At 42.7% G+C, this 27,529-nt stretch overlaps 1 protein-coding gene across 4 annotated transcripts in view; it reads left to right on the top strand.

The window, feature by feature from the left end:
* rhbdd1 (rhomboid domain containing 1) overlaps window positions 1–27,529 on the top strand; it is a 72,183-nt gene that overhangs the window by 11,357 nt on the left and 33,297 nt on the right. For 3 of the 4 annotated variants that reach the window (XM_085989963.1, XM_085989961.1, XM_085989962.1), the window contains exons 2-5: window positions 8,995–9,533; window positions 12,676–12,808; window positions 15,228–15,316; window positions 17,931–17,984. In XM_085989963.1, coding sequence (XP_085846089.1) covers window positions 9,101–9,533; window positions 12,676–12,808; window positions 15,228–15,316; window positions 17,931–17,984 — 709 coding nt within the window. In that variant the 5' untranslated portion in view covers window positions 8,995–9,100. Of the gene's footprint in view, window positions 1–8,994; window positions 9,534–12,675; window positions 12,809–15,227; window positions 15,317–17,930; window positions 17,985–19,700; window positions 19,846–27,529 lie in introns of all 4 variants that reach the window. The other variant, XR_015078639.1, reaches the window with a different exon arrangement.

Below are 27,529 nucleotides of genomic sequence, written 5' to 3'. Positions count from 1 at the left end.
TGAGTCCATCCGTTCAGCTGTCTCCACTGCAACCCTCCCTTCTCCTGGCCCGCCAAGCCAAACTTCCCACAAGGTTCCCCCTGTCCTAGCCTGGAACTTGCATCTTTCTCTAATTTCTCTCCTATCTTCACTCGTGCCCTCTCTGAGATCATCTTGTGCATGAGACTCCCCTCCTGGTCTCTTGACCCTATTCCCACTAAACTGCTGACCACTCAACTTCCCCCCCCCCCCCATGCTCGCTGATATTGTAAACGGTTTCCCCTCCCTTTCAAATCTGCCTTCCTCTTTCTCTTCTGCCCCCCCTCAAAAACCACCCTTGACCCCTCTGTCCTTGCAAACGATCACCCCATCTCCCACCTCCCTTTCCTCTCCAGTACTTGATCGTGTTGTCGCCTCCCAATTCCGTGACTGTCCTTCTCGTAACTCCATACAGGAAACTTTGTTATATCCGGCACCGACGGGACCGAGCTGTTGCCGATCTATCAAAACTGCTGGACATACAAAGTTAATGTTGAAGCATACGGAGGTTTTCATCTCCGTATCTGACAACAAACACTGTTGCTTAGCAACAGCTTGTAAACAGTCGGCCTGTACCTTGGAAGTGTCTCTGTAGCTTAGCAACAGCTTCAGAGAGACTTTCCAGAGCCCGACTGTTGAAAACAAAGCCACGAGAAGAAAAAAAACCTAACAGAACGGCTCCTGATTTCTGCCGGTAGATCGAGGTTTCCGGACATACAACCTCCTGGATAAACCAAAGTTTCCTGTATTTGAAACCTCTCCAATCAGGTTTGCACTACTGCCACAGCACTGAAACAGCCCCAGTCAAATTCTTAAAAAAAAAAAAAAAAAAATCCTATATGCATGTGACCATGGTGCACTGTCCCTTCTCATCCTCCTTGACCTGTATGCAACCTTTGATATAGTTGACCAAACCATTCTCCTCCAATGACTTCCCTCCATTGTTAAGCTGAGTGGAACTGCCTCGCCTGGTTCCACTTTTACCTATCTATTCATAGCCAGGGAATCTCCTGCAATGGCTTCTCTTGCCACACCCACATGGTTAACTCTGGGGTACCCCAAGGATCTATGCTTGGCCCTCTCCTATATCTCATCTACAGCGACATCATCAGAAAGCACGACGTCCGGGTTCACATGTACACTGACGACACGCAGCTCTACCTCATCACCACCTCTCTTGCCCCCTCTGCTTGTCTGACATCCAGTCCTGGATGAGAAGAAATCTCCAATCCATTCAGAGGCCTGCAGCCATTCTCAGGGGCACCAGCCACAAGGGCCAGCGACAGCTTTGGGAGCATCTGGGCACCTTTCTGGCAAACCTTCAGGAAAATGAAACGGAAGGCTCGGGAATGTTCCCTCTTGTTTTATTTCTGTCTGTCCTTGATTTCACTTCATGTCGGAACACTGCAGCTCCTTGAGGAAGCCCTGGGGAATTCAACAACAACAACAACTTGCATTTATATAGTGCTTTTAACGTTGCAAAACGCGCCAAAGCGCTTAACGAGCGTTATCAATAAAAACATTTTTTAAATTGAGCCATAGAAGGAGATATCAGGACAGATGACCAAAAGCTTGGTCAAACAGGTAGGTTTTAAGAAGCATATTAAAGGAGGAGAGAGAGGTAGCGAGGCGGAGATGTTTAGGGAGGGAATTCCAGAGCCTAGGGCCAAGGCAGCTGAAGGCACGGCCGCCAATGGTGGAGCGATTAAAATTGAGGATGCGCAAGAGGCCGGAATTGGAGGACGCAGAGATCTCATAGGCTTGTAGGGCTGGAGGAGATTTGAAAACGAGGATGAGATTTTTAAAATTGAGGCATTATTGGACCGGGAGCCACTGTGGGACAGCAAGCACGGGTGATGGGCGAACAGGACTTGGTGCGAGTTAAGATACAGGCAGCAGAGTTTTGGATGAACACAAGTTTATGGAGGGTGGATGATGGGAGGCCAGCCAGGAGTGTGTTGGAATAGTCAAGTCTAGAGGTAACAAAGGCATGGATGAGGGATTCAGCAGAGGCAGGGTTGGAGTCGGGCAATGTTAGAGATGGAAGTAAGCAGTCTGGGTGATAGAGCGGATATATGGCTGGAAGCTCATCTCGGGGTCAAACACAACACCAAGGTTGCGAACAGTCTGCCTCCGCTTCAGACAGTTGCCAGGGCTAGAAACGGTGGTCAAGGAATGGAGTTTGTGGTGTGGAGTAAAGACCCCATCCTATCTCTGTAACCTCCTTCAGCCCTACAACTCTTGCATAACTTTGCGTTCCTCCAACTCTGGCCTCTTATGTGTCCCCTGCTTCCTTCGCCCCACCATTGGTGGCTGTGCCTGATACCCCAGCTTTGAATTTAAAATGCTGTAGGGAAAATCTACTTCAAATTCTATATGTTAATTATCTGTACATTTATTTTTCAGGATGGACATCATAAAATTTTTTAAAAAGGGCTGGAAATTTCTGGGGTGGGAGAAAGAGGATGCAGTGCAGGCAGGCCAGAAATTAGGGCTGGGCCTTGTTCACCAAGTTTCCACCCCTCCTTTCTACATCGTCACATTCCACCGGAAGTGGGGGCAGGCACTTCTTCTGTCTGTCCATGTGGTTGCTACCAAAAAAGTGTGGTGGGATGATGTCATCCATCAGAAACACCAATGCTAAGCATACCAGTATCATGCAGACATTATTTGCATGCCAGTTCCAGAGCCTGGTGGATGTGAGCCCGACCACTGCCTCAAATGCTAGTTTCCCAACAGTAATCAAGCACAGAGCATTCAAAATACTGTCGCATAAACTGCATATCTCTTCATCCAAAATGTCTGCCTCTCGGAAGTGGATGCTCCAGTAACTCTGTGTCATGGACATCAGGCCCCCTTGATTTAGAGCGAGTTCATTGTGCAGCAGGCTGGTGACCAGAAGTTCTTCCCCGCCACACTTCCGGTGTTGGAGCGGAGCCCCAAGAATTTCAGGACCAATATTTTGAAGCAATTCTATTTTAAAACATTATAACATAGAAACATAGAAGATAGGAGCAGGAGTAGGCCATTCGGCCTCTCGAGCCTGCTCCGCCATTCAATGAGATCATGGCTGATCATCCAAACTCAGTACCCTGTCCCTGCCTTCTCCCCATATCCCTTGATCCCTTTAGCCTTAAATATATCTAACTCCTTCTTGAATATATTTAATGAATTGGCCTCTACTGCCTTCTGTGGTAGAGAATTCCACAGGTTCACCAGTCTCTGGGTGAAGAAATTCCTCCTCATCTCTGTCCTAAATGGCTTACCCCTTATCTTTAGACTGTGACCCCTGGTTCTGGACTCCCCCGCCATCGGGAACATCCTTCCTGCATCTAGTCTGTCTAGTCCTGTTAGAATTTTATAAGTTTCAATGAGATCCCCTCTCATTCTTCCAAACTCCAGCAAGCATAAAGCCAATCGACCCAATCTCTCCTCATATATCATTCCTGCCATCCCAGGTATCAGTCTGGTGAATCTTCGCTGCACTCCAATAACTATACCCCAATTGGTTTAAAAAAAAAAAAAAAAAAAAAAAAAAAAAAAATACTTGCCTAAATTAATTCTCACACAGCATCTGGAAGCAAAATTTTCAAACAGCCTACCGAAAACTGACCTGGGGAAGGGTGACAATAAATATTGGGAAATGTACAATATCCTGTAGGCAATAATAGACAAAACTGGGCAGATTTCACACTGGGCAGCTATTTCAGATATCCAAGACTGGGGTGAATGTACAGAAAGTACATTTCTGAAATTGTTTAAATGCTAAAACAAATCACTTATGCACAGCACTCAAAATAAATACAGACGATTATTCATGGTACTCCCTTTTCCAACTTCAATTTATTTTTGAGTAAGTGAGCAAATATGCAGGCACGTGGCAGGCTCAGTCAACGCAGCTAGTTTGCCTGAAGGGTATTCTTAATATTTGTACATTTGGGGGTGGCAGCCTGACTTGGGAAGTCTCTTGCAGAAAATGAACAATTCGCCTAGTGTCTTTGGTCAGTTGTTATTTAATCAAGGCACGCTGACCAAAACAGGGATAACTTTAGACAGCTTCCCAAAACATCCATTTTGAGGAGGAATTGCATTCCATGAACTGCAAGCAGGTTGCCTGTCTTTTTTTTCTGAAAAGTGAGCTTTGTTCAAATAGTGATTTAACATTCCTCATTTTAAAACATCTGTTTATCCTTTGCTGTAACAGTATCCAAATGTATTCTTGTCATAATCATGTCCTTTCCTAATGGTTTTTTAACAAAAGAACTTCTATCAGTCCATGACTGGAATCCTGATATCCTGAAGAAGTTATTAGAACATAAGAAATAGGAGCAGGAGTAGGCCATTTGGTCCCTCGACTCTGCTCCGCCATTCAGTAAGATCATGGCTGATCTTCTACCTCATCTCCACTTTCCTGCACTATCCGCATATCCCTGGATTCCCTTAATATTCAAAAATATATCGATCTCTGTCTTGAATATACTCAATGACTGAGCCTCCACAGCCCTCTGGGGTAGAGAATTCCAAAGATTCACCACCCTCTGAGTGAAGACATTTCTCCTCATCTCAGTCCTAAATGGCTGACCCCTTATTCTGTGACTGTGACCCCTGGTTCTAGACTCCCCAGCCAGGGGAAACACCCTCCCTGCATCTACCCTGTCAAGCCCTTTAAGAATTTTATATGTTTCAATGAGATCACCTCTCAGTCTTCTAAACTCTAGAGAATATAGGCCCAGTCTACTCAATCTCTCCTCTTGGACAATTCCCCCCCCCCCCCCCCAATCCCAGGAACCAGTCTGGTGAACCTTCGTTGCACTCCCTTCATGGCAAGTATATCCTTCCTTGGGTAAGGAGACCAAAACTGTACACAATACTCCAGGTGTGGTTTCACCAGGGCCCTATATAATTGCAGTAAGACATCTTTACTCTTATACTCAAATCCTCTTGTAATAAAGGCCAATGTACCATTTGTTTTCCTAATTGCTTGCTGTACCTGCATGTTAACTTTCAGTGATTCGTGTACAAGGACACCAGGTCCCTCTGAACACCAACATTTCCCAATCTCTCTCCATTTAAAAAATACTCTGCTTTTCTATTTTTCCTACCAAAGTGGATAACTTCACATTTCTCCACATTATATTCCATTTGCCATGTTCTTGCCCACTCACTTAGCCTGTCTATATCCCCTTGAAGCCTCTTTGTTTCCTCCTCACAACGTACATTCCCACCCAGCTTTGTATCACCAAACCTGGATATATTACATTTGGTCCTTTCATCCACATCATTGATATAAATTGTGAATAGCTGAGGCCCAAGCACTGATTCTTGCGGTATCCCACTAGTTACAGACTGCCAACCCGAAAATGACCTGTTTATTCCTACTCTGTTTTCTGTCCATTAACCAATCTTCAATCCATGTTAGTATATTACCCCCAATCGCATGAGCCATAATTTTGTTTAACAACCTTTTACGTGGCACCTTATCGAATGCCTTTTGAAAATCCAAATACACCACATCCACTGGTTCCCCCTTATCTATTCTGCTAGTTACAACCTCAAAAAACTGAACAGATTTGTCAAACACGATTTCCCTTTTATAAATCCGTGTTGACTGCCCAATCCTATTATTATTTTCTAAGTGCCCTGTTACCACGTCCTTAATAATAGATTCTAGCATTTTCCCTACTACTGATGTCAGGCTAACTGGTCTGTAGTTCCCCATTTTCTCTCTCCCTCCTTTCTTAAATAGTGGGGTTACATTTGCTACCTTCCAATCCACGGGAACCGTTCTAGAATCTATGGAATTTTGGAAAATGACAACCAATGCATCCACTATCTCTATAGCTACATCATTCAAAAACCTAGGATGTAGGCCATCAGGTCCAGGGGATTTAATGGCTTTCAGTCCCATTAATTTCTCCAGTACGATTTTTTTACTAATAAATTCTTTCAGTTCTTCATTCTCGCTAGAGCCTTGGTTCTCCACTATTTCCGGGAAGTTTTTTGCACCTTCTTCCGTGAAGACAGACACACAGTATTTGTTTAATTGTTTAATTTCTTTGTCATTTCCTTATTCTCCATTATAATTTCTCCTGTCTCAGCCTGTAAGGGACCCACACTTACTTTTGCTAATCTTTTCCTTTTTACATACCTATAGAAGCTTTTACAGTCTGTTTTTATGTCTCTCATTAATTTACTCTCATTCTATTTTCCCTCTTTCAATTTCTTGGTCCTCTTTTGCTGAATTCTAAAATCCTCCCAATCCTCTGGCTTGCTACTCTTTTTGGCAACATTATAAGCCTCTTCCTTTGATCTAATACTATCTTTAACTTCTCTTGTTAGCCACGGTTGGATCACTTTTCCTGTGGGGTTTTTGTGCCTTAAAGGAATGTTGCATTATCCCAGAGCTTTGTTTGAATCATTTGGAGCAATTCTAATCTGTCTTATTTGTGAATATCTGAACATAAGGCAGCATGGAAGCTGGATTATATTTTTGCAATACTTCAGTGTAACAAATCTCAAAGACATTAACTTCAGAATGGAATAGTCAATACCTGGTAGTGATTTACAGCCTCGAATATAAACAAACAGCTCAGAGAGTAATCAATAATTCAGAAAAAGACAACTTGACAGTAATAGGGGGAAGAAACTGTGACTTTTTAGGATGAATTTTTCATAAATAGAATACGTTTAAAACACTTGGGGTCTTGAACTTACATCATGGGATACTAGTGTACAGTGCTTAAGGAGGTCTGAAATTCCATTTTCTGCTATTTACACAGATGCTAACCCATTTATTTCAAATCAGCTGATGCACCCGCTAAAATAGCAGAGGGGAAAATTTCAGACAAATCCATTGGTTAAGCGATCATTGGCTAGTTTCTCACAATGTAATGTCAGGCCCTTGGTCAACTGCAGGCTCTGCAGCTGTAGTTGAACTTAGCTCTATGTCTATGATGATTGCCCGGCATCACAACTGTTTTGATGTCCACACTGAGTAACGGGTTGAAGAGCCAGCTGTGAAAATTTGCCTCTTCTGTTACAATTAATTGCAACTTCTTCATTTATTTGTTTCATATCCAAAATACCCCTTTGTGATTGACTAGACGTCTAGTGGCTGAATTAATGGAAGATTTTCTTAGTTGTTCATTACATATGTTACACTCACAGCTGCACTTCTAGCAAGCAATGATATATATATTTACACACACTCGACTTCTACAAAACCCTGGAACTTTTGATGTATGTCTATAGACTTTTAATCTTCTAGCTGAGGTGAGAAAGCCTATATGTATCAACATTATTTTGATATAACTTGTTTTAAGACTTGTGCACCAGACTTTATGGCTCACTTTTAGAGTGTTATTTCGACCTTTTGAAAGAACGAGGAAGGAGGAGACTTCCCTTGTGCTTCTGTCTTTTGTATAAAGGTTCATGATGACAGAGTGGGTAGAAGCACAGAATGCTCCACATCTGCAGTGGTTGCAGCATTTCCTCAAGCATTTTTGATGTCCATTAAGTGCTTGAAACAGTTTTTAAACAAAAATGACTTTGCATCAAAGGCAAATGCCATTCCTCCTCAATCTTCAGAGCTGTAGTTTTCTTAGTCTGTGATTTTTTTTTTTCCTCCTAGTTTCATCTTTTCGAATATCTATAATAATAATGTCCAGAGTGCCTTGAATTTGTTTCAAGATCCAAAATTAAAAGTAAATGCATGAAGCACAAGGAGTCAAACAACCATGCTTTGTCATTGCTGACTGATTACAGCAGAAATCCACAGTAAATATGCCAAGAGCGAAAGAATTGATATACTCTCAATTCTGTTTAGAATTTTTGTTCATTTTTCATATGGAATATGCTGCACTCATTACTTATGGCTATTTGCTTCAGATGTGATGTAATCTCCTGCCTCCCTCCTGTCGCACACAAATGTCTCTCGGTTTATTTAACTTAGCTATTTAACCTCCCTACTTAATAAGATGGCTTATATAGTAATATCTGGGTCGCAAAAAGGTTGTACTTCATTGATTTGTCTTTCATGAACTAGTAAAAAATAGTATCTTGGATGAGCTTAGTGGTGACCAATCTCATTTTTAGTTTTTAATATAAATAGGTCCCTTGAATGCTCTTATTTCTCTGCATTAGATGTTGAAAAAATATCTGGAAACCCACTGGATCTTAACCTTTGGTGCCTTTCCGTGTAGTGCGAAGACCATTTGCTGCTGCAAAATGGCTAAAGGAGCCCTTTTTTTTGGCTTAAAATAAAAGTGGGCAGTACTTACCTGGAGAGTGGTGGAACTGTTATGGTAGGGTATTCCTTTCAACTGGCTGTAGGGTTAAGGTAATCCTTTACCTGATATTTGATCAAGAGGAGGACAATCCTTGTCTTGACCAGTAGTTGATACATGGTTTAAAAAAAAAATTATCAAGCAGTTGTCACAACGTAAATAATTTAATTACACAAAGTGTTATAACCCCTGCCTTGCCTGTACATCTGATTGGCTCCACTGTACTTGGGTAGTAAGCTTATTGATTCATGACTACAATTTGCTGTTATAAAAACCTCTTACCACTCCTCCATAGTCTTTTGAACAAGCCTAATTGGCAGTTGCTCCTTTACTATATAATACCTAAGTGCAATTTATTTTTCAGATTTAAAACCATGACATTCCCATTGCAACTAAGTGAATATTTGTATAGATAACAATTTTACTTTAGTGTTGCCCAATAAAAATAGACTTTGTTAGCCAGCAGTATGGATGGATATTTTGGAGTAGTGTACACACTAGTAAAGTTGAGATGGGGAGATGATGGTACCAAATGGCAGGATTGAGCTTATTGAGCAGGGCAGGATTTGCTTTTTGCCAATGTGTTGTTGAACCTAAATTGCTTGTGTCCATTTAACCTTTTCATCAAAAGCAAAAATTCTAATAATAAATGTGTGCTGTGTAACTCACGTGTGTACTATTGTTATTCCAGGTAGACGTGACCGTTCTGCAGCTAACGTCATTGCTGAATACAATATTAACTAATCCAAAGAATTGTTACCACTGCTCATATTGCTTATCCACTGAGGGTGGGAGTCATGCATTCCAGACGGCGTGGAGTGAACCTGGGACTTTTTCTGTTACTATGCCAGCTATTCCAAGTGGGATTTGATAATATTCCACCTGTTACTCTGATAACAATGGCACTGAATATCTTTTTATTCTTATCACCAATTAAGCCATTATTGGATGTTTGCATCAGTGTGCATGAAATCTGGAACAGACAAGATTGGAGACGTCTTTTTTATTCGCCATTTCACCATGCCGATGACTGGCACCTATATTTCAACATGGTGTCTGTGCTATACAAAGGGATCCAATTGGAGCAAAGGCTTGGCAGCAGGTGGTTTGCCTACCTGTTGTCTGTGTTCTCTGTAATGACTGGAGTTGTCTACTTGTTGCTCGAGATGCTTCTAACGGAACTGATGAATGACCATTCATATAAAGTGCAATGTGCAGTTGGTTTCTCAGGTAAGGAAGTTCACTTTTAGTGAATTTTGCATTCATCAAGATGAACTGTCAGTGCAGCAAACTTCAGCCGCTCAACTTTTTATGCAAAGTAAAACTCTTCCTACCCTGTCTGAACGGTATGCCTGAACTCACAACCTCAACTACTATCTGCTACATCTGATTTGAATTTACTAGATTTGGTGTTGAGTAACAAGCTAGAACTAATTAACAATCTTGAAGATAAGGGAATATCTTGTGAACAGTAACCATAACATGATCGAATTTGACATTAAGTTTGAGAGGGAGAAGGGAGAGTCACAAACCAAGGTTTTAAACTTCTGGCTGACTTCAAAAGAATGAGACATAAACTGAGCCAAATTGTTAATGGGTAAACCTACAGACAAAATGTGGGAGGTATTCAAAAGTATTTGGTACAACACAAGACCAATACATACCCCTAAAAGCCAAAAACTTCACTTGTGCAGCTAGGCAGCCAAGGTCAATAAATGAGGTAAGATACAGTGTAAAGCTAAAAGAAGAGGCTTGCACAAATGCAAAGAAAAGTGGAAATCCAGCAGAGAGCTGTAAAAAGCAACAAAGGGATACAACAAAAGTGTTAAGAGCTGCAAAAAGGAATGCGGGGAAATAAAACTTGCAGTGGATATCAAGGGTAAGAGTAAAAGTTTTAATAAATATATTAAGAGAATGGGTAAGGGAAATGTGGGCCCATTAAAGACAGACACTAATCAACAAGAGAATGCCAGATTTGTTAAATGAGTCCTTTGCATCCATCTAGAGGAAGAGGATGAGGACAAAATACCAGTGGTACCAGGGAAACTAAAAATACATAAATTGGAGGAATTTACTGGATTTATTTTAAGTTTAAAAAAAAAAGTAATGGAGAAAATAATGAGACTTAAGAAAGACAAATCACCAGGATCTGATGGTTTCCACCCCAGGGTAATAAAAGAAGTAGGTGAAGAAATTGCAATGTGTTGGTAATAATCTTCTAAAGCTCCCTTGATTTAAGGATTATGACATTGGATTGGAAAATTGCTAATGTCTCTCCATTATTTTAAGAATGTTGGGAGCAGGAAACTGGGTAACTACAGATCTGTCAGAACATCAGTTCTGGGGAAGTTACTAGAATCTGTCATTAGGGACAGAGTGACTGAGCACATGACAAATTTGAGCTGATCAGAGAGTCAGCATGGATTTGTGAAGGGTAAGTCATGTTTGCCTAATTTAGTTGAATTTTTTTTGAGGGGGTTAATAACATGATAAATAAGGGAGTGTCTATGGATGTTATCTATATGGACTTCCAGAAGGCATTTGATAAGGTACTGCACAAGAGATTATTAGTAAAAAAAGAAAGCACAAAGAATTGGAGGCAACCTTACAACATGAGTTGGGAGGTAGGGATAAAGGGCATGTACTCTGATTGGCGGGATGTGATAAGTGGCATTCCCCAGGGATCTGTATTAAATGAGTATGTCAGATGGTGTGTGGGGAAGTGTGAGGTCATCCACTTTGGATCCAAGAATGACATCGGAATATTTTCTAAATGGCGAGAGACTAGGAGCTGTTGAAGAGCAATGGGATTTAGGTGTCCATGTACACAAATCACTAAACGTTAGTGGACAGATATAAATAGAAATCAAAAAGGCTAATGGAATGTTGGCCTTAATCTCAAGAGGGCTGGAATACAAAAGGGGAGGAAGTTATGCTTCAGTTGTATAGAGCCTTGGTAAGGCCCCATCTGGAGTGCTGTCTTTAATTATGGGCATCGCACCTCAGGATGGAGATATTGGCCTTAAAGGGGGTGAAGTGCAGATTCACCACAATGATACTGGCCTTAAATTATGAGGACAGGTTGCATAAATTTGACTTGTATTCCCTTGAGTATAGAACATTGGGGGGTGATCTAAATGATAAAAGTATTGATAGGGTAGATAAAGAGAATCTCTTTTCTCTGGTGGGGGAATCCAGAACAAGAGGGCATAATCTTAAAATTAGAACTTGACAATTCAGGGATGAAATCAGGAAGCACTTCTTTACACAAAGGGTCATAGAAATCTGGAACACTTTTTTTCCCCCCCAAAAGGCTGTGGATGCTGGGTCAATTGAAGCTTTCAAGACAGATCGATTTTTTTGTTGTTGTTGTTAGGTAAGAGGATTAATGGATATGGGTGAAAGGCGGGTAAATGGGTTTGAGATACAGATCAGACATGATCTAATTGAATAGGCTTGAGGGGCTGAATGGCCTGCTTCTATTCCTGTGAATTTTTCAGCTTCCCATACCAGCTACCTATACAGCCCCTCTAAATAAGTTTGCCAATTTATCTTATTATTTACAGTTTTCTGCTGTGGTTCTGCATCCACGAGGGACTTGGTTGATACTTGCCACAGTCATTTCAGATAGGACTCTTTTTCAGCCAACACAGAACAAAAACTTTTGTCCTCTTGGCTGCTCTAGATTCAAACCCAGTTCTGACAGGAGAAGGTTCAATGTTCCATACGAGGGACTGAGTGCTAGAAGTTTTACATAAATGGTGGCACAACTGTTGGTGATCCAAAGCACTGCACTAAAATGGCAAGAGATGGATTAGAGTCTTGAACCTCTTTACAAGCGTCCCCAGCCTTTCATTATGCTATTGGGGGTGGTATCTGATGGAGGCTGTCCACCTCCCACAGGGAAAGGCAGTTTAATAAGTTGCCATTCTATCTTAATGTGGGATTTGTAAAGGGAGGGAGAGGGATGCTGGATTAAAATTCTTGCAAGAAAATTACTTTGTTTTACACATTGTTTCCATTAAATTGACCTACCAGAGTGGTGCAGGTTTGTGAGCTTGTGCTTACAAAATAATCACACACAAGTTTCTCCATTTGAACTTGGCTGACCAGAGGCACTAAGTGGAGGCCGTCAATCGGGAGGGGGGTGGAATCAGAAAATGAGTCATTTTTGGGCTGCTCTCATGTACTTGTGGCAAGATGGAGGCAGAGCAACACTGGCCTGGCTGGTCTTCCTGGAAATCGTGTATGGCATAGGATCTGGGAATTTAACTGTTTAAAATGTACTTGTGGTATCCATAGAATAACCACATTGTGCGTGGACTTGGAAGGAAGTATTGGGGCTCTTATGGATTTTTTTTCTCCATTTTAGGTGTTTTATTTGCCTTGAAAGTTGTGAACAGCTATTACAACCCTGGAGGCATCACCTACGTGCTTGGCTTCCCAGTGTGGAGTCAGTATGCATGTTGGGCCGAGTTGGTTATGATTCATTTGTTGGTTCCGGGGTAAGTACACAATTTGTTTCACAGTAAATTACTTTTAATAAATGTTGCTTTGACTCCCAAAAGGATTACACCAATCCTTCTTAGAAAACATTGTTATTGAATTATTTGAAAAAAAGTAAGATTACTGTGTAGCGGTTCGTGTAGATCGCCACTAAATAAGAGAGTTTGACTTCGATGAACTATAAATAAGTTGTTTATTTACAGGAACAGGCTAATTACAGCAGGTAAGATAGCAGGTAAGATGGCTGACTGTAGGAGCACCGTGGTGTAGGTCTTGTCCCAGCGGGGACTCCACGAGGACTGAGTTCGCAGTCCTGTGGGGAGCATGATGACGTCATCGCGTTTGTGTTGTGACGTCATCACGTTTCCCGCGCTTAGGGCATCACGTGATGCGCGTCGTTGCGTCGCTGGCCGTTGAGGCTGAGGTCACGAGGCCGGGCTGTGCTTGCCGCGGGAGCGGAAGATCACGTCGCTCCCATCGGCTGGCCGTTTAGGCCGAAGACGCTAGGCCGGGCTGTGCCGGCGCATGCACATCACATTGTACGTGACGTGACGTCAGCGCGCTAGGGCGCGTCTTAAAGGGGCAATGGCCCCAAAAGGTAAGTTAAACATACAGTAAGGTAAGTTAAAGGGAATTATGTGTCTCAATGTAAGGGACAACCAGTGGTACCGCCACAACTGACTGATTTAAAAAAGAAATTGTCATGTTTTCACAACTGTAGTGAAGCCCCAACTTGTTGGTGTAACTATAATTGCCAGAATACAATAAATTATGTTTTTCAGGATTCATTTTAATACTGGAATAGGAAAAGGGGCTATAACAGGGTTCATTATGCTTTAAAGCAGTGAAGCTCTGAGAAAAATAACAGTAGAGGACCTTGGGGAGCAGAGGATATAGAAATGCTGCTTTTATCTGGGTGCTTGAGAAAATGTCATGAAATGTTAAATTGATGCTGATTTGTCTGAGACTACACATTGGAATTCTGTTTTTTGTTGCTACTGGATTCTAATGAGGGGAAAACTATCAGTGCCACAGTTGCAGTGGACTCAAACAAAATAACACTGAGCACATCTTTGAGTGACGTTGATCAGGTGATCCACAGAATAAGTCTCACCAGTGGATCAGAAGACCTTGAGTTGTTTAGCCCAGTGAGCACATGGTTGTCCCTATGGCAAGTGGCAAAAGCTTGCACACCAGGAGAGAGTGAGTATGGTGACATAACGCATTGGACCTCCAACCCACTGCCCCATGTGGCGGTAGGATGAAGACTCATTCCGTTATAAGTTTCCCACAATGAGCTTCCGATCTCGCTGTGGGGAGGTGCTGAGCAGAGCCCGAGTATTTCATCCACAGTAAGGAGAAGGAATGCAAGAGGCTCATTTAGCTCTTGCAAACTTTGCGTGATTGTTTATAGTGGCTTTTGCAGCTTGGGAACAGGTCTGCAGCTTGTCCTGTGGGCTAGCAAAGGTGTGTGGCGTGGAAAGAATGCAGCAAAAAAATAAATAATAATGTGTACAGTGAAAGGCAATGGTACGATAAGTAAAAAAAGACATTGGAGACAAAGAACAAAATGATCAAATGGGAAAATTTGAACAAGGTAATTTCTCTCTTCCCACCCCCTCCCATTCTTTCCAAGGCATTGACTCTTGCTGGGTATAGTTCCATCTGTGCTTGGTCGCTCTCTGGTACCTTGCTCAAGTAATATTATTTATGTATGAGCCCGACAGGAGTGTCAACAAGCTACTTCCATAGGAAGCATCACCGCCAAACCCGAGCTGCATACGTATAATGTTGTGTTCTGAATTCAGAAAGAAGCCATGTTTTGATGCCGAACCTGGCATAAATGTGCTGAACTGCAGTTTCCTCCGCATTTGCGCCCAGCCACACCTGTAATCAAATAAATTACGTGGTTTAAATGATTGCAAAATTATGGACGTAAATTAAGTTTGTTTTGATGTGAAGGTAAATAATTCGATGGCATTGCAGTGGTTTAGTTCTGAGTCTGGCAGTGTTAATGACCTGACCTGTTATATAGAGATATACACAGACCTATAGTTCAATAACTGTTTTTTAGTTGCACAATGATGCACACAGTTTGGTGTGGGTGAGCTTTTACAGCTGCTGTCTGTCTGCATTACAGACAGACCTTTGTAGTAATGATTCATTTAAGGACTCGCTGTAAGAGAGAAAGAAACCACTTTTGGTTGCTTTTTGATAAATTGGAATTTTTAGGAGCGCCTTTGTGTTCATTTTAATAGGCTTCCTAAGATTCAATATTAACAATTTTAAAGAAATAACAGCTGGAACAAAGAGGAGAAACTGCTCTTAATTGAAATTGTCTGAATAACAATTGTGCAGACAGTGTTCAATCAGTGTCACTTTAAGCAGGCACTTGCTAAGAATTTTCTTTTCTTCTAGGTCTTCTTTTGTTGGCCATCTTTCCGGGATTCTTGTTGGGCTAATGTACACCAAAGGACCCTTGAAGGATTTGATAAAAATGTGCGCTGGTAGGTGCAAAAATCCTCGCTCCTTAGTCACAAAATACAATTCCCTATTGGATCATTTAGACATAGGAATGCATTTTGCACTTTCCAGCTTGTCATATGGCACTGTACCTAATTAAGTATCTCGAGTATAAATTACAGTAATCCTAGATCCCCATAGACCGTGCCGGAGACCAATACAAAAACAAAGGGAGAAATTAAATTTTGTTTCAAAAATGTAATAACAAAAACTGCTTTTTAGAAATCCATTGAATTATTTTGTAGTTTAAAAATTGTTAATGAGCAATATTGGGTGATCAGAGAATTGGTGTATATCTTAGTTAATTTCTTCATTTTTCATGTTGAAACTAAATGGACTTTTGCCAAATATTATTAACAAATGTGGTGCGTACCAGAGTGCGTTCTTCCCTTACCATCTTTGCCCAACGTTCCCCCTCTCCTCCCCCCCACTTATATGTGGTGTCTTAAAACGATCCAGTGAGTGGAATGTTAGAGCATTAATGCTGATGTGGCCAGATTTGAATACCATTCTATTCTGATGTTTGTACTCTAGCTCTCTTGGGGGTGACTTTTCCCCTGTCTTGGGTAAGGAGGCAGGCAGGTCACCCATGGAGCATTTTTGGTGGCATCTGTGCATGTCTGTCAGCCGGACTGTCGCTGACTTGTGTGAAGTGCTGCCAAGCTAACTGGTGATGTTCTCTGACAAGTTTTCTGTGTTCATTGTTCACAGAAAACAATCCAGATCTTCTGCATTTGTTTATGCTCTACAGTGAACAGGATAGCCTACTGTTCAGTGGCAGAGAGTGGGTTCACAGGAGTAATAGCTCTTAAATTTCACTCTCTAAAGTTTTACAAGAACCTCATGGTCATCTCCGATCCGGCCTCCATGGCTATTTACAAGTTTGGAGTTCTTTTTCTCTATTTGTTGATGTCCATATCTTTTTCAGGAAATAAAGTTCCTCACAATCTTTTCTGCATATATATCTGTCAATTCTAACTTGTAGCTTCAGTACCAGCTTCATCTCAACTCCAGTTGAAAAAGTTTCAACAGCCTGTTTCTCCACACTAAAATATGTCTGTTTTTGTACAGGACAAAGTGCCTTAGTTTATGAATTAAAAGACCCTGACATATGCTGACACCAAGCTTTGAGATTTATATATCCTGTTTTGAGACATTTCCACAATGTCTTAGTTGCTTTTCTTTAAAACACAGTTTCAAACACCATGAAGTTGGCTTCTATTTCTCCAGAAGGCCTTGCTGAAAAACTTAAAAAATTAGGGAACCAATCCTTGAATACCCAGAGTGTTTTTTTTTTTCTACATCCACCTCCATTCACTGTTGGCACTGGTTCTGCCATCCATATCCATGAAGGACAAATGGTGTAGACAGGTTCACCCAGCATGAGAAGACACCGTAGTTAACTGCATGAACATTCACTTTCAAGAGCACCAGTGAAAGTTGATTCTCTACACTCCCAATTAGCTGGGAAGAAAGCACTGAACTCCTCTATATGACTTGGCAGGTTTCTCTAGCTCTCACCCTAAATATTTTGCAAGATAACATTTTGTTGAGTGGTGCAAGAGTATGAGCCTCAAAGGCCTGTAGGGTCAGGACGTGGAGCCAGAAGAAGCGGGTCTTTGATGCTTGGTGGAGGTGCATCTAGGGTGACCATTGCAGATGGCCCCATACAGCCGAAGTGGCCAGCTTGGCGTGGTGGGCTACTTTTCCCCAAAACAAATATATCCTAAAGTATCATGGCCCCTTTGCACATTTAAATATTTAAAAAAAAAAGAGACCTCTTGCTCAGTGGTCCAGGCCTGCATCTCCATGTGTGCCCCACTACTGTCAGGGGTTTGGCGGGTAGGTGTACCTCCGCTGAAACTGCGCTAGGTTCCAAATGAGAGGCTTCCGAAGATCCCAACCCCACCCCACCACGACGATGGTCTTGTAGGTGTAGCCAGAGGCTCTGCCTCTACTAGACCATCCTAGAATCCCCGATTTGTGCCAGGAACTGGCGTATCCGGGTCCTGTCCGAGTCCGTGACCTTTCTGGCAGTCTCCTGTGGATTTAAGGCAGGAGTCTGTCAGAATGCCCATGGATTTTTGGGGCCAATGTTTTCTTTACTGCACTACACCTAGTAATCATAAGATAAACCTTCCATTGACCGATCTTTTGATGGAGCAAGTCAAAGTGCTCATGTCAATTTCCTCCCAGCATTTATCTAAGATAGCTGTTAATCCCTTTATTCAAAATAACACTAGTAAGAATTGGGTGCGAGTGGCTTAAGTACTCGCACGATATAGATTGCCCTTAAGAAAATTTCCCCTGTCAGGACTTAAGTGAATTGAAGTGTTAAAGGTACTTGGCCCTGTTATTCTATTCCACTGGATGATGGGCCTAAATACCTATGGAGGGAAAATACTTTCACCCAATGAGAAAGATCACACTAAAGATAATTAACATAATTTAAATTTTGACCAAATAATGCCAGAAGACAACTTGGAATACCGGTTTTGTTGTTTGTGTGATACTGAATTTACTGACCTGACTTATTCAACATGTCCTAATCACCCTGGATTAATTATGTAATATATTTTCAATGTTCTTATTTGACAGAAGGTACTTCATCAAGTTACCATCATAGACAACAAACCAGATTCAGTAGCCAAGGTTAGTTTGAATTTGTTTTCCTTGGCTAATTCCACATTCCATTCCCTAATCTGGGGAGGGGAAAGGAGAAACGGTGCTTGCTACTGTATAACCAGCTAACAGCAGATGTGTGAAGGCCCCTGACTACTTCCTTGCTGAAATCACTATCAAATGTTTCAACCTTTACACTACATGGCAACTCCTCCTTCGTCTCTTCAACTTCACCTGAACTGTTCCTGCTGTCTCCTCCAGATTCACTGGTGCATTTTCCTCCGTGATTGTTGCCCTCAAAATTAACTCTCCCATCCATATCCATGGTCACCCCTTTTACTTTACTATCGCACAAGGTCTCACCACCTTCCAAGGTCACATTCGCCAACAGTGACATCTCAGGAGTTAAGATACAGATCAGCCATGATCTGATTGAATGGTGGAACAGGCTCGAGGGGATGAATGGCCTACTCCTGTTTGTTCCTATGTAGATACTTTCCTCATCTCTTTCACCATATACATTCCCTTCCAGACCGCTGAACTTCCCATTCATTGGCAACTTCTTTCTTCAGGCAATGTTCCTACCATTTACCAAAATACGCTTGCAAACTATCACCCTACCTCTAACCTACTTTTTCTCTCCAACTTCCTTCAACAAGTTGCCACATAACTATGTTCTCAGTTCTTTCTGCTCGAGTCCCTCCAATCCCATTTCCAACCACCCTGATCAAAGTCACCATGCATGACTGTGTAACTATGGCTTGCTTTTTCTCCTCCATCCCAACAATGTTGATAAATCCACTCTTTCACCATCTCCCCTCCCCAGTATACTTTCATGGGACCAGTCTCTTTCACCCATTCTGAGCTTGCCTTCTGGTATTATCTTCCAAAATGATTTTGCTTTGCTGCCCCTCTCTGTGCCTTCAAAGGCTCCTAAAAAAAAAACTCTCTTTTTTCCTTTCACTCGTTAAACTCTTCGCTCCTGCTCAACATCCCTGTGCAAAGAATTCTGAGACCTTGTTTTCACATGAGGAGCCCGATATAAATGCAAGGTTTTTTCTGGTGTAGGGTGGCTTTTCTCCTTTACCTCGTGGGAAGAGCCCTGCCTTTTCTTGGACTGGTGACTGGGATGCGATTAAGAACTTAGCATATGAAATGCATTACTTAAACTTCATATTCTAAAATGCTTGTGTACTTATCGTATGGGCCCACATTTATGCTGCGATTTTGTGATTGGTGTCGGAATAGATGCGGGACAGCTGGTTTCCGGGTTCCGGTCCCGCCCCCAGCTGCCTCTGTTCCACAGATGTGATTTTCCCTTGATTGACCTTGTTAACTGGCCAATTAACAGGAAGCAGATCTGATGATGTCATCTGATGACTCGTCATCTGCCGGATTCCTTAAAGGGACCACACACTTTTATTTTGACAGTTGATTTCTCAGTGTTTGACAGCATTGAGGTGCTGAAAACACTGACGATCACTGCACAAAGGTGAACTCTTGCACCTAGGCTCTCCAATGACTCCCTCCATATGCTGGAATAGATGGCAGCTGCAGGTGAGGTGACAGAAGAGACCTGTCACTGGTGTGAGAGGTTCTCCCAATGAGGTGGCACTGGACATATAGTTGGATTTAAAAACTTGTAAGCTAAAGAAATCTATATGTTTTGAAAATGCAGTAACCAACATTTTCTTTGCTCTGAAACTCGCCATGTGCAACATTGCCTCCTTCACACCACTTCTGCAGCTGTCATCTTTTCACAAACATTAGACCAGACTCTCAACACGCCACACTTGCCTGGCGTGGTGTCCGGACATCGGGAAATCTGACCCAGTGCAGGAAAATCCAAAAACAGGCTGAAAACTGCTGACAAGTACCTGTTAATAGGCAGGTAATTGCTTTTAATCTGTTTCGTGCCACTAGGTGCCGGGTCCATTTGCAAATCGGGGACCCGACACTTGGGAAAGCTGTTTGGAGGCGGGTTGACGGCGGGTTCGGGACCCGCCGTCAGTCAATAGCACTTTAACCTCTCTCTCAGCACCAGCAAAATCATGGCCTTTGATACTATAATGGAACAAATGCTTATGGAAAAAAAACAACTGTCACGAAGGGCAATGTACTGAAGTTTTATCTAAATGAATGATCGTGCTAAAACCTGTTACAGAGCGCACATTTGCATATATAAACTCCTGAAGCTGGTAAATTTCCTTGAAATAGAAGCAATGCTGAAATTATCCCTGATCGTAATGGAGACTGAATAGCAAGAACTGGTAAACTGCAAGCAATGAGATTTCCTCAGCTGCTGAGCAAAGCATCTTGTCATTGCATAAAATTGGAATAACCTGCTGTGGGGGTATTCGTGCAGTATTGCTTAAGACATGGTGGCTAATAATTATAGCTGGTCAGTCGTGTGACCAAACTATAGTCGGAGCTCATTCGTTATGTTGTCATATTATAACTTTGAAGAATCCCCAGGGATGGAATATTGAGAAACTTATAAAATCAAAGTGCTATAAATAAATAATGTAATCTACCAAACGCTTAAATAATCAAAATAAAATCTATAGTAAAGGCATCAGATCCTAAATCCTTAAACAGATTTTATACCATATGAAGTGAACTTCTAAAATCTTCAATGTTTAGAATATTCAGTGAAACTAGAATCATAGCTATACAGCACAGAAAGAGGCCCTTCGGCCCATCGTGTCCGCACCGGCCATCAAGCCCTATCTATTCTAATCCCATTTTCCAGCACTTGGTCCATAGCCTTGTATGCTATGGCGTTTCAAGTGCTCATCTAAATGCTTCTTGAATGTTGTGAGGGTTCCTGCCTCTACCACCCTTTCAGGCAGTGAGTTCCAGATTCCAACCACCCTCTGGGTGAAAAAGTTTTTCCTCAAATCCCCTCTAATTCTTATGCCCCCTGGTTATTGACCCCTCTACTAAGGGGAGAAGTTCCTTTCTATCTACCCTGTCTATACCACTCATAATTTTGTACACCTCAATCAGGTCCCCCTTCAGCCTTCTCTGCTCTAAGGAAAACAACCCCAGCCTGTCCAGTCTCTCTTCATAGATGAAACGCTCCAGCCCAGGTAACATCCTGGTGAATGTCCTCTGCACCCTCTCTAATGCAATCACATCCTTCCTATAGTACATCTGTACAAGCTGTACATCTTCAGTCTTATCCCTACTGAGGTTTCCTACACAGAAAGTGTTTTCTCTCTGCTTCGAAACTGGTAAGAAACCACTCACTAGATTGCTGTTTAAACTGTCCATTTCAACATCATATTTGTCTTTTTAAGAACATAAGAACATAAGAAATAGGAGCAGGAGTAGGCCAATCAGCCCCTCGAGCCTGCTCCGCCATTCAATAAGATCATGGCTGATCTGATCCTAACCGCCAATCCACTATCACAGAACCATCTCCTGAATCTAACAGAATTAGACACACGAAATAGGAGCAGGATCAGGCTACACGGCCCCTGGGCCCGCTCCGCTACCCACAGGGCCATGACCGATCCGAACCTAGACTCATGTCCAAATTCCTGCCCGCTCCCCGTAACCTTTAATTCCCTTTACTTCTAGGAAACTGTCTATTTCTGTTTTAAATTTATGTAATGATGTAGCTTCTACAGCTTTTTGGGGCAGCATATTCCATGGACCTACCACCCTCTGAGTGAAGCAGTTCCTCCTCATCTCAGTTTTGAAAGAGCAGCCCCTTATTCTAAGACTATGCCCCCTAGTTCTAGTTTCACCCATCATCGGGAACATCTTCCCCGCATCCACCCGATCCAACCCCTTCACAATCTTATATGTTTCAATAAGATCGCCTCTCATTCTTCTGAACTCCAATGAGTAGAGTCCCAATCTACTCAACCTCTCCTCATATGTCCATCCCCTCATCCCCGGGATTAACCGAGTGAACCTTCTTTGTACTGACTCGAGAGCAAGTATGTCCTTTCTTAAGTATGGACACCAAAACTGTATGCAGTATTCCAGGTGCGGTCTCACCAATACCTTGTACAACTGAAGCAATACCTCCCTATTTTTATATTCTATCCCCCTAGCAATGAAAGCCAACATTCCATTGGCCTTCTTAATCACTTGCTGCACCTGCATACTAACCTTTTGAGTTTCGTGCACCAGGACCCCCAGATCCCTTTATACTTCAGTACTTTCCAGTTTCTTGCAGAATTGTGCACTCAATGTCAGTTCACTGGTGGTGTGGCTTCTCTGATCATCCTGCACAATAAAAGTCAACTGTGCCAAGGTTAACTGTTGTGAGAAATGGAACGGTCTTACTGATCATCTTGTTTGAGTGGTCAAGGGATATTTTGGGGGCAATGTAGAAACTTTCCACACTATGCCTGATGTGAAAGTGCTTGATGCTGACACGTGAGAGACCAAAATGTCGCACTATTCCATTTCGGCTTGCTAAAATTCTTCAAAAAAATTTCTGGGGGAAAAAAATATCTACTAGACAAATTCAATTGGTTTACTGTTTTCAGCCATGGTCTTGTCTACAGCTTCTATGTTGTAATTTTTTGCCATCTGTAAGGTGCTTCATGATGGCACTTGCTGCATGGGTGGAAGCCTATCAACTCTTACAGTTTTGTGCGCATCTTGTACGATATCACAGCCTCACTTTTTCTACCTGCCTAAGGATCACTATCCTGCCAGCACTGCCGGTAAATCCTGATTTTATTTTTCAGTAGTACTGTGATTTCTGGGTTAGTCTCACCTCCCTCCATAGGGCTCTTTTGTCTTGTCTTGCTCTCCAGCCAGAGAATGCAAAATAATAGTGACACTTGCACTGGAAGCTAGATAGGTAATAAAGCTAGAAACAGAAAGCGATTTAAAATGTAAGTGAGGGACAGGAAAATAGAAGAAAAGATAGAAACAGAAACGAGAAGTACAATTATTGCTGCATTGATACTACACTAAAGGACATGGTGTGAGGGCTATTTTCAGTGTTGCAAGTGGGAGTCACATTGTCACTGTGGCTTGCACTATTATGAAGTTGAGGAAGGCAGGGCTTCATGGAGTAGATTTTCAACTTGCCACCCAGGCGTAAAACGTTCGTTGGTGATTTGGCTGTCCTTTATAGAAACTGCCTGATTTTTGATAGCCCTAAAAATCATACATCTATGCACACTTCCTGTCTGCACCACTTGACTTCTTGTTACATTTTTGTCACGCACTCTGTCAACTTTTTCCCATTCATAATTTCCTCTTTCAACATAATGGGATTCACCTATGTAAACTTATCACGCTGTGATTACACAGACTGCCAGCTGGCTGGTTTTGTGAACATGGTCAGGGGGTCCTCTCGGGAAATTTTTGAAGTCTGGCACCAACATTTTGATTTTTTTTTAATCGGCAGCTATAATTTCAACCTAAGTTTTAGCTCTTCCTTCATTTCGCAGTTTGGTTTCTCTTAAAATTTTAAATGATTTCCGTCTCTGGTGGAGTTAAGAATCTTCCTGCTGCCTCATGCTCCTATCAAATGTTTAAAAAGAGATCCGATTTTACTCTCCTTCCTGCACTTCATTGCCACTGTCTCTGACCCAAAGGATATCTCCAGTACACTTATCTTCACTTATCCCTCCTGATACAAAGCCTGATTATAATGTTTATAAATCCAAAGTTCATAAACCCGATGGGGCCGCCAACAGCGCCTTTAGAAGAATGTGGCGACCGCAAGCCTTGGCATTTTCATTTCTTTAGAAATCTTTAGAAATCGGCTCTGGCCAATTCCAGCCTGCCTGATCTTCCAGTTCAGCACTAGTCAGGCTTAAAGATGTGTGTGGCATCTGTGCACATGGAACCAGCTTAGTGCCTGCCAGTACTGAAGTATATGCCTTTTGCAAGCACTCCATTTACATTGACCATGACAAACTGTCAAACGTCATTTGCCAACCTGCCCATTGCTTAATGATTGGAGAAAGAAGTCCCAGCACTGGCCATGCCTAGGCCCTGAGAAAAAAGTAGGAGTTCTTCCAAAATCACCTAGTGCCGCTGCCTTGGCATTGACTGATTTCTGAAAGCGGGGGGCTCCCAAGTGCTGTCTATATAAGTTGGCGAGACCATCACCACTTTCAAGGACCTTTTTTTTGAGCTATCTCGGTACATCGGTCTGCTCAGTGTCACAAGATAAATACAGAGGGAGGCTATCTTAGTTCATCCATCCAGGAAAAAAATTACACTCCCCTCATCGTGTTATATACTTACCTTGGATGAATCTAAAGTTTTTTCCTCTACACTTAACTGAATGAACCCCATTAAGTAGAAGAAACGTGTCCAGTGGCGCTCTGCTCTGCTAAAGAATTTTAGTCTTCATCATCATATTAAAGCATCTCCTTGTTTCCATGTAATGTGAATCTAGATTTATACAGGTCCATAGAGCAGCAGCTACAGTCTTCTATGATGCTGTCCCTTCTGGATCTTTTAGGAACCATCCTTTTTTTGATTTTACAAAAAGTGTAGAGATGTTTAATGCTGTCAAACCTCTTTTGAGATTTAAATCCAGTTATTCAAAAACTTGTCTTGCTTTTGAGACCGTTGGCTCCTACAATCTCAAATTATTGGGTTGGGATACTCTTCTGCTTGTTGCTCTGATATCTGCCATGGGGTGAGTAAAATCCAGGAACTGATCAACCCTTGCTTTCTAGCACATCAGTCATGCTGTTGCACTGCAACCCAAGTTCCTGCCGAAAGTCCGATCACACTTTTCAATTCTTTTGATCTCCATTCTCATCATTTAGAATTAGTTTGCTGATTTCACTATGTTGATGTATATTTCAGGCTTTTGGACTAATAGTATAGAGACGGTATAATATCAGTCTGATTGTCCGACATCCAGCACTGGATGAGTAGAAATTTCCTCCAATTAAATATCGGGAAGACCGAAGCCGTTGCCTTTGCCTCATGCCACATACTCCATTCCCTTTCCACTGATTCGATCTCTCACCCCGGCAACTGTCTTAAGGCTGACCAAGTCTGTTCGCAACCTTGGTGTCCTATTTGATCGCGAATTGAGCTTCCTATCGCATATCCATTCTATCACTAAGACTGCCCATTTCCACCTTCATAATATCGCCCATCTCCACCCTTACCTCAACTTATCTGCTGCTGAAATCCTCATCCATGCCTTTATCACCTCTAGACTTGACTATTCCAATGCACTCCTGGCTGGCCTCCCTAGTTCTACCCTCCAGAAACTTGAGGTCATCCAAAACTCTGCTGCCTGTGCGCTAACTCGCACCAGGTCCTGCTCGCCCATCTCCCCTGTGCTTGCTGACCTACATTGGCTCCCAGTTAAGCAACGCCTCGATTTTAATATTCTCACCCTTGTTTTCAAATCCCTCCATGGCCTCGCCCCTCCTTATCTCTGTAATCTCCTCCAGCCCTATAATCCCCCCAGACCTCCCCGCTCTGCCTATTCTGGCCTTTTGAACACCCCCGATCTTAAATGCTTCACCATTGCCAGTCGTGCCTTCAGCTGCCTAGGTCCTAACCTCCGGAATTCCCTACCTAAATCTCCCCGCCTCTCGACTTCTCTTTCCTCCTTTTAAGACGCTCCTTAAAACTTACCACTTCAAACAAGCTATTGGTCATCTGCCTTAGCATCTCCTTCTATGGCTCAGTGTCAATTTTTTTTTGATGACACTCCAGTGAAACGCCTTGGGATGCTTTATTATGTTAAAGACGCTATATAAAATATAAGTTGTTGTTGTAGTAATCCAGAGGCCTAAACTAATGATCCGGAGACATGAGTTCAAATTGGAATTTAAATTCAGTTAATTAAATAAATCTGGAATAAAAAGCTAGTATCAGTAATGGTGACCATGAAGCTACCGAATTGTCGTAAAAACCCATCTGGTTCACTAATGTCCTTTAGGGAAGGAAATCTGCCGTCCTTACCTGGTCTGGTCTATATGTGACTCCAGACCCACAGCAATGTGGTTGACTCTTAACTGTCCTCTGAAATTGCCTAGCAAGCCACTCCGTTGTATCAAACTGCCAGGAAAAACACTAAGAATAAAACCGAACAGACCAGTCAGCATCGACTGAGGCATCGGATTCAGACATGGCAAAGGCACACCCAGCCCAGTCAACCCTGTAAAGCCCTCCTCACTAACATCTGGGGACCTGTACCAAAATTGGGAGAGCTGTCCCACAGACTGGTCAAGCAACAGCCTGATATAGCCCTGCTCACAGAATCATACCTTTCAGCCAACATCCCAGACTCCTCCATCACCATCCTTGGGTATGTCCTGTCCCACTGGTAGGATATACCCACCAGAAGTGGTGACACCGTGGTATACAGTCGGGAAGGAGTGGCCCTGGGAGTCCTCAACATTGACTCCGGACACCATGAAGTCTCATGGCTTCGGGTCAAATATGGGCATGGAAACCTCCTGCTGATTACCACTTATTGCCCTCCCTCAGCTGATGAATCAGTACTCCTCCTCCATGTTGAACACCACTCAGGAAAAAGCACTGAGGGTAGCAAGGGCACAGACTGTACTCTGGGTGGGGGACTTCAATGTCCATCACCAAGGGTGGCTCAGTAGCACTACTACTGACCCAGCTGGACGAGTCCCAAAGGACATAGCTGCCAGTCCAGGCCTGCGACAGATGGTGAGAGAATCAACACGAGGGGAAAAACCTAATTGACCTCGTCCTCTCCAATCTACCTGTCGCAGATGCATCTGTCCATAACGGTATTGGTAGCAGTGACCACCTCACAGTCCTTGTGGAGACGAAGTCCCATCTTCACACCGAGTGCCACACAGCATGATGGAGGGTGTCCTATCACCATGCTAAATGGAACAGATTCAAAATGTGATCAAGTAGCTCAAAACTGGGCATCCATGAGGTGCTATGGGCCATCAGCAGCAGCAGAATTGTATACCACCACAATCTGTAACCTCATGGCTTGGCATATCCCTCACTCTCTACCATTACAATCAAGCCAGGGGACCACCCTGGCTCAATGAGGAGAGCATGCCAGGAGCAGCACCAGACATACCTAAAAATGAGGCCAACCTGGTGGAGCTAAAACACAAGACTACATGCATGCTAAACAGTGGAAGAAGCATGCTATAGACAGGGCTAAGCGATCCCACAACCAACGGATCAAGTCGAAGCTCTGCTGTCCTGCCACATCCAGTCGTGAATGGAGGTGGACAATTAAACAACTAATGGGGGGAGGAGGAGGCTCCATGAATATCCCCATCCTCAATGAGTGCAAAAGACGAGGCTGAAGCATATGCAAAAGACGAGGCTGAAGTATATGCAAAAGACGAGGCTGAAGCGTTTGCAACCATCTTCAGCCAGAAGTGCCGAGTGGATGATCCATACCGGCCTCCTCCTGAGGTTCCCACCATCACAGAAGCCTGTCTTCAGCCAATTCGATTCCATGTGATATCAAGAAACGGCCGAGTGCACTGGATACAGCAAAGGCTATGGGCCCCGAAAGCATTCCGCACCTCTAGCCAAGCTGTTCCAGTACAGTTACAACACTGGTATCTACCTGACAAAGTGGAAATTTCCCAGGTATGTCCTGTCCA

The sequence above is a fragment of the Somniosus microcephalus genome, chromosome 6 (genome assembly GCF_052327205.1).
Source record: "Somniosus microcephalus isolate GS21.2 chromosome 6, FLI_Smic_1.0, whole genome shotgun sequence".
Taxonomy (NCBI): Eukaryota; Metazoa; Chordata; class Chondrichthyes; order Squaliformes; family Somniosidae; genus Somniosus; species Somniosus microcephalus.
This window is presented reverse-complemented; position numbering and strand designations above follow the sequence as displayed.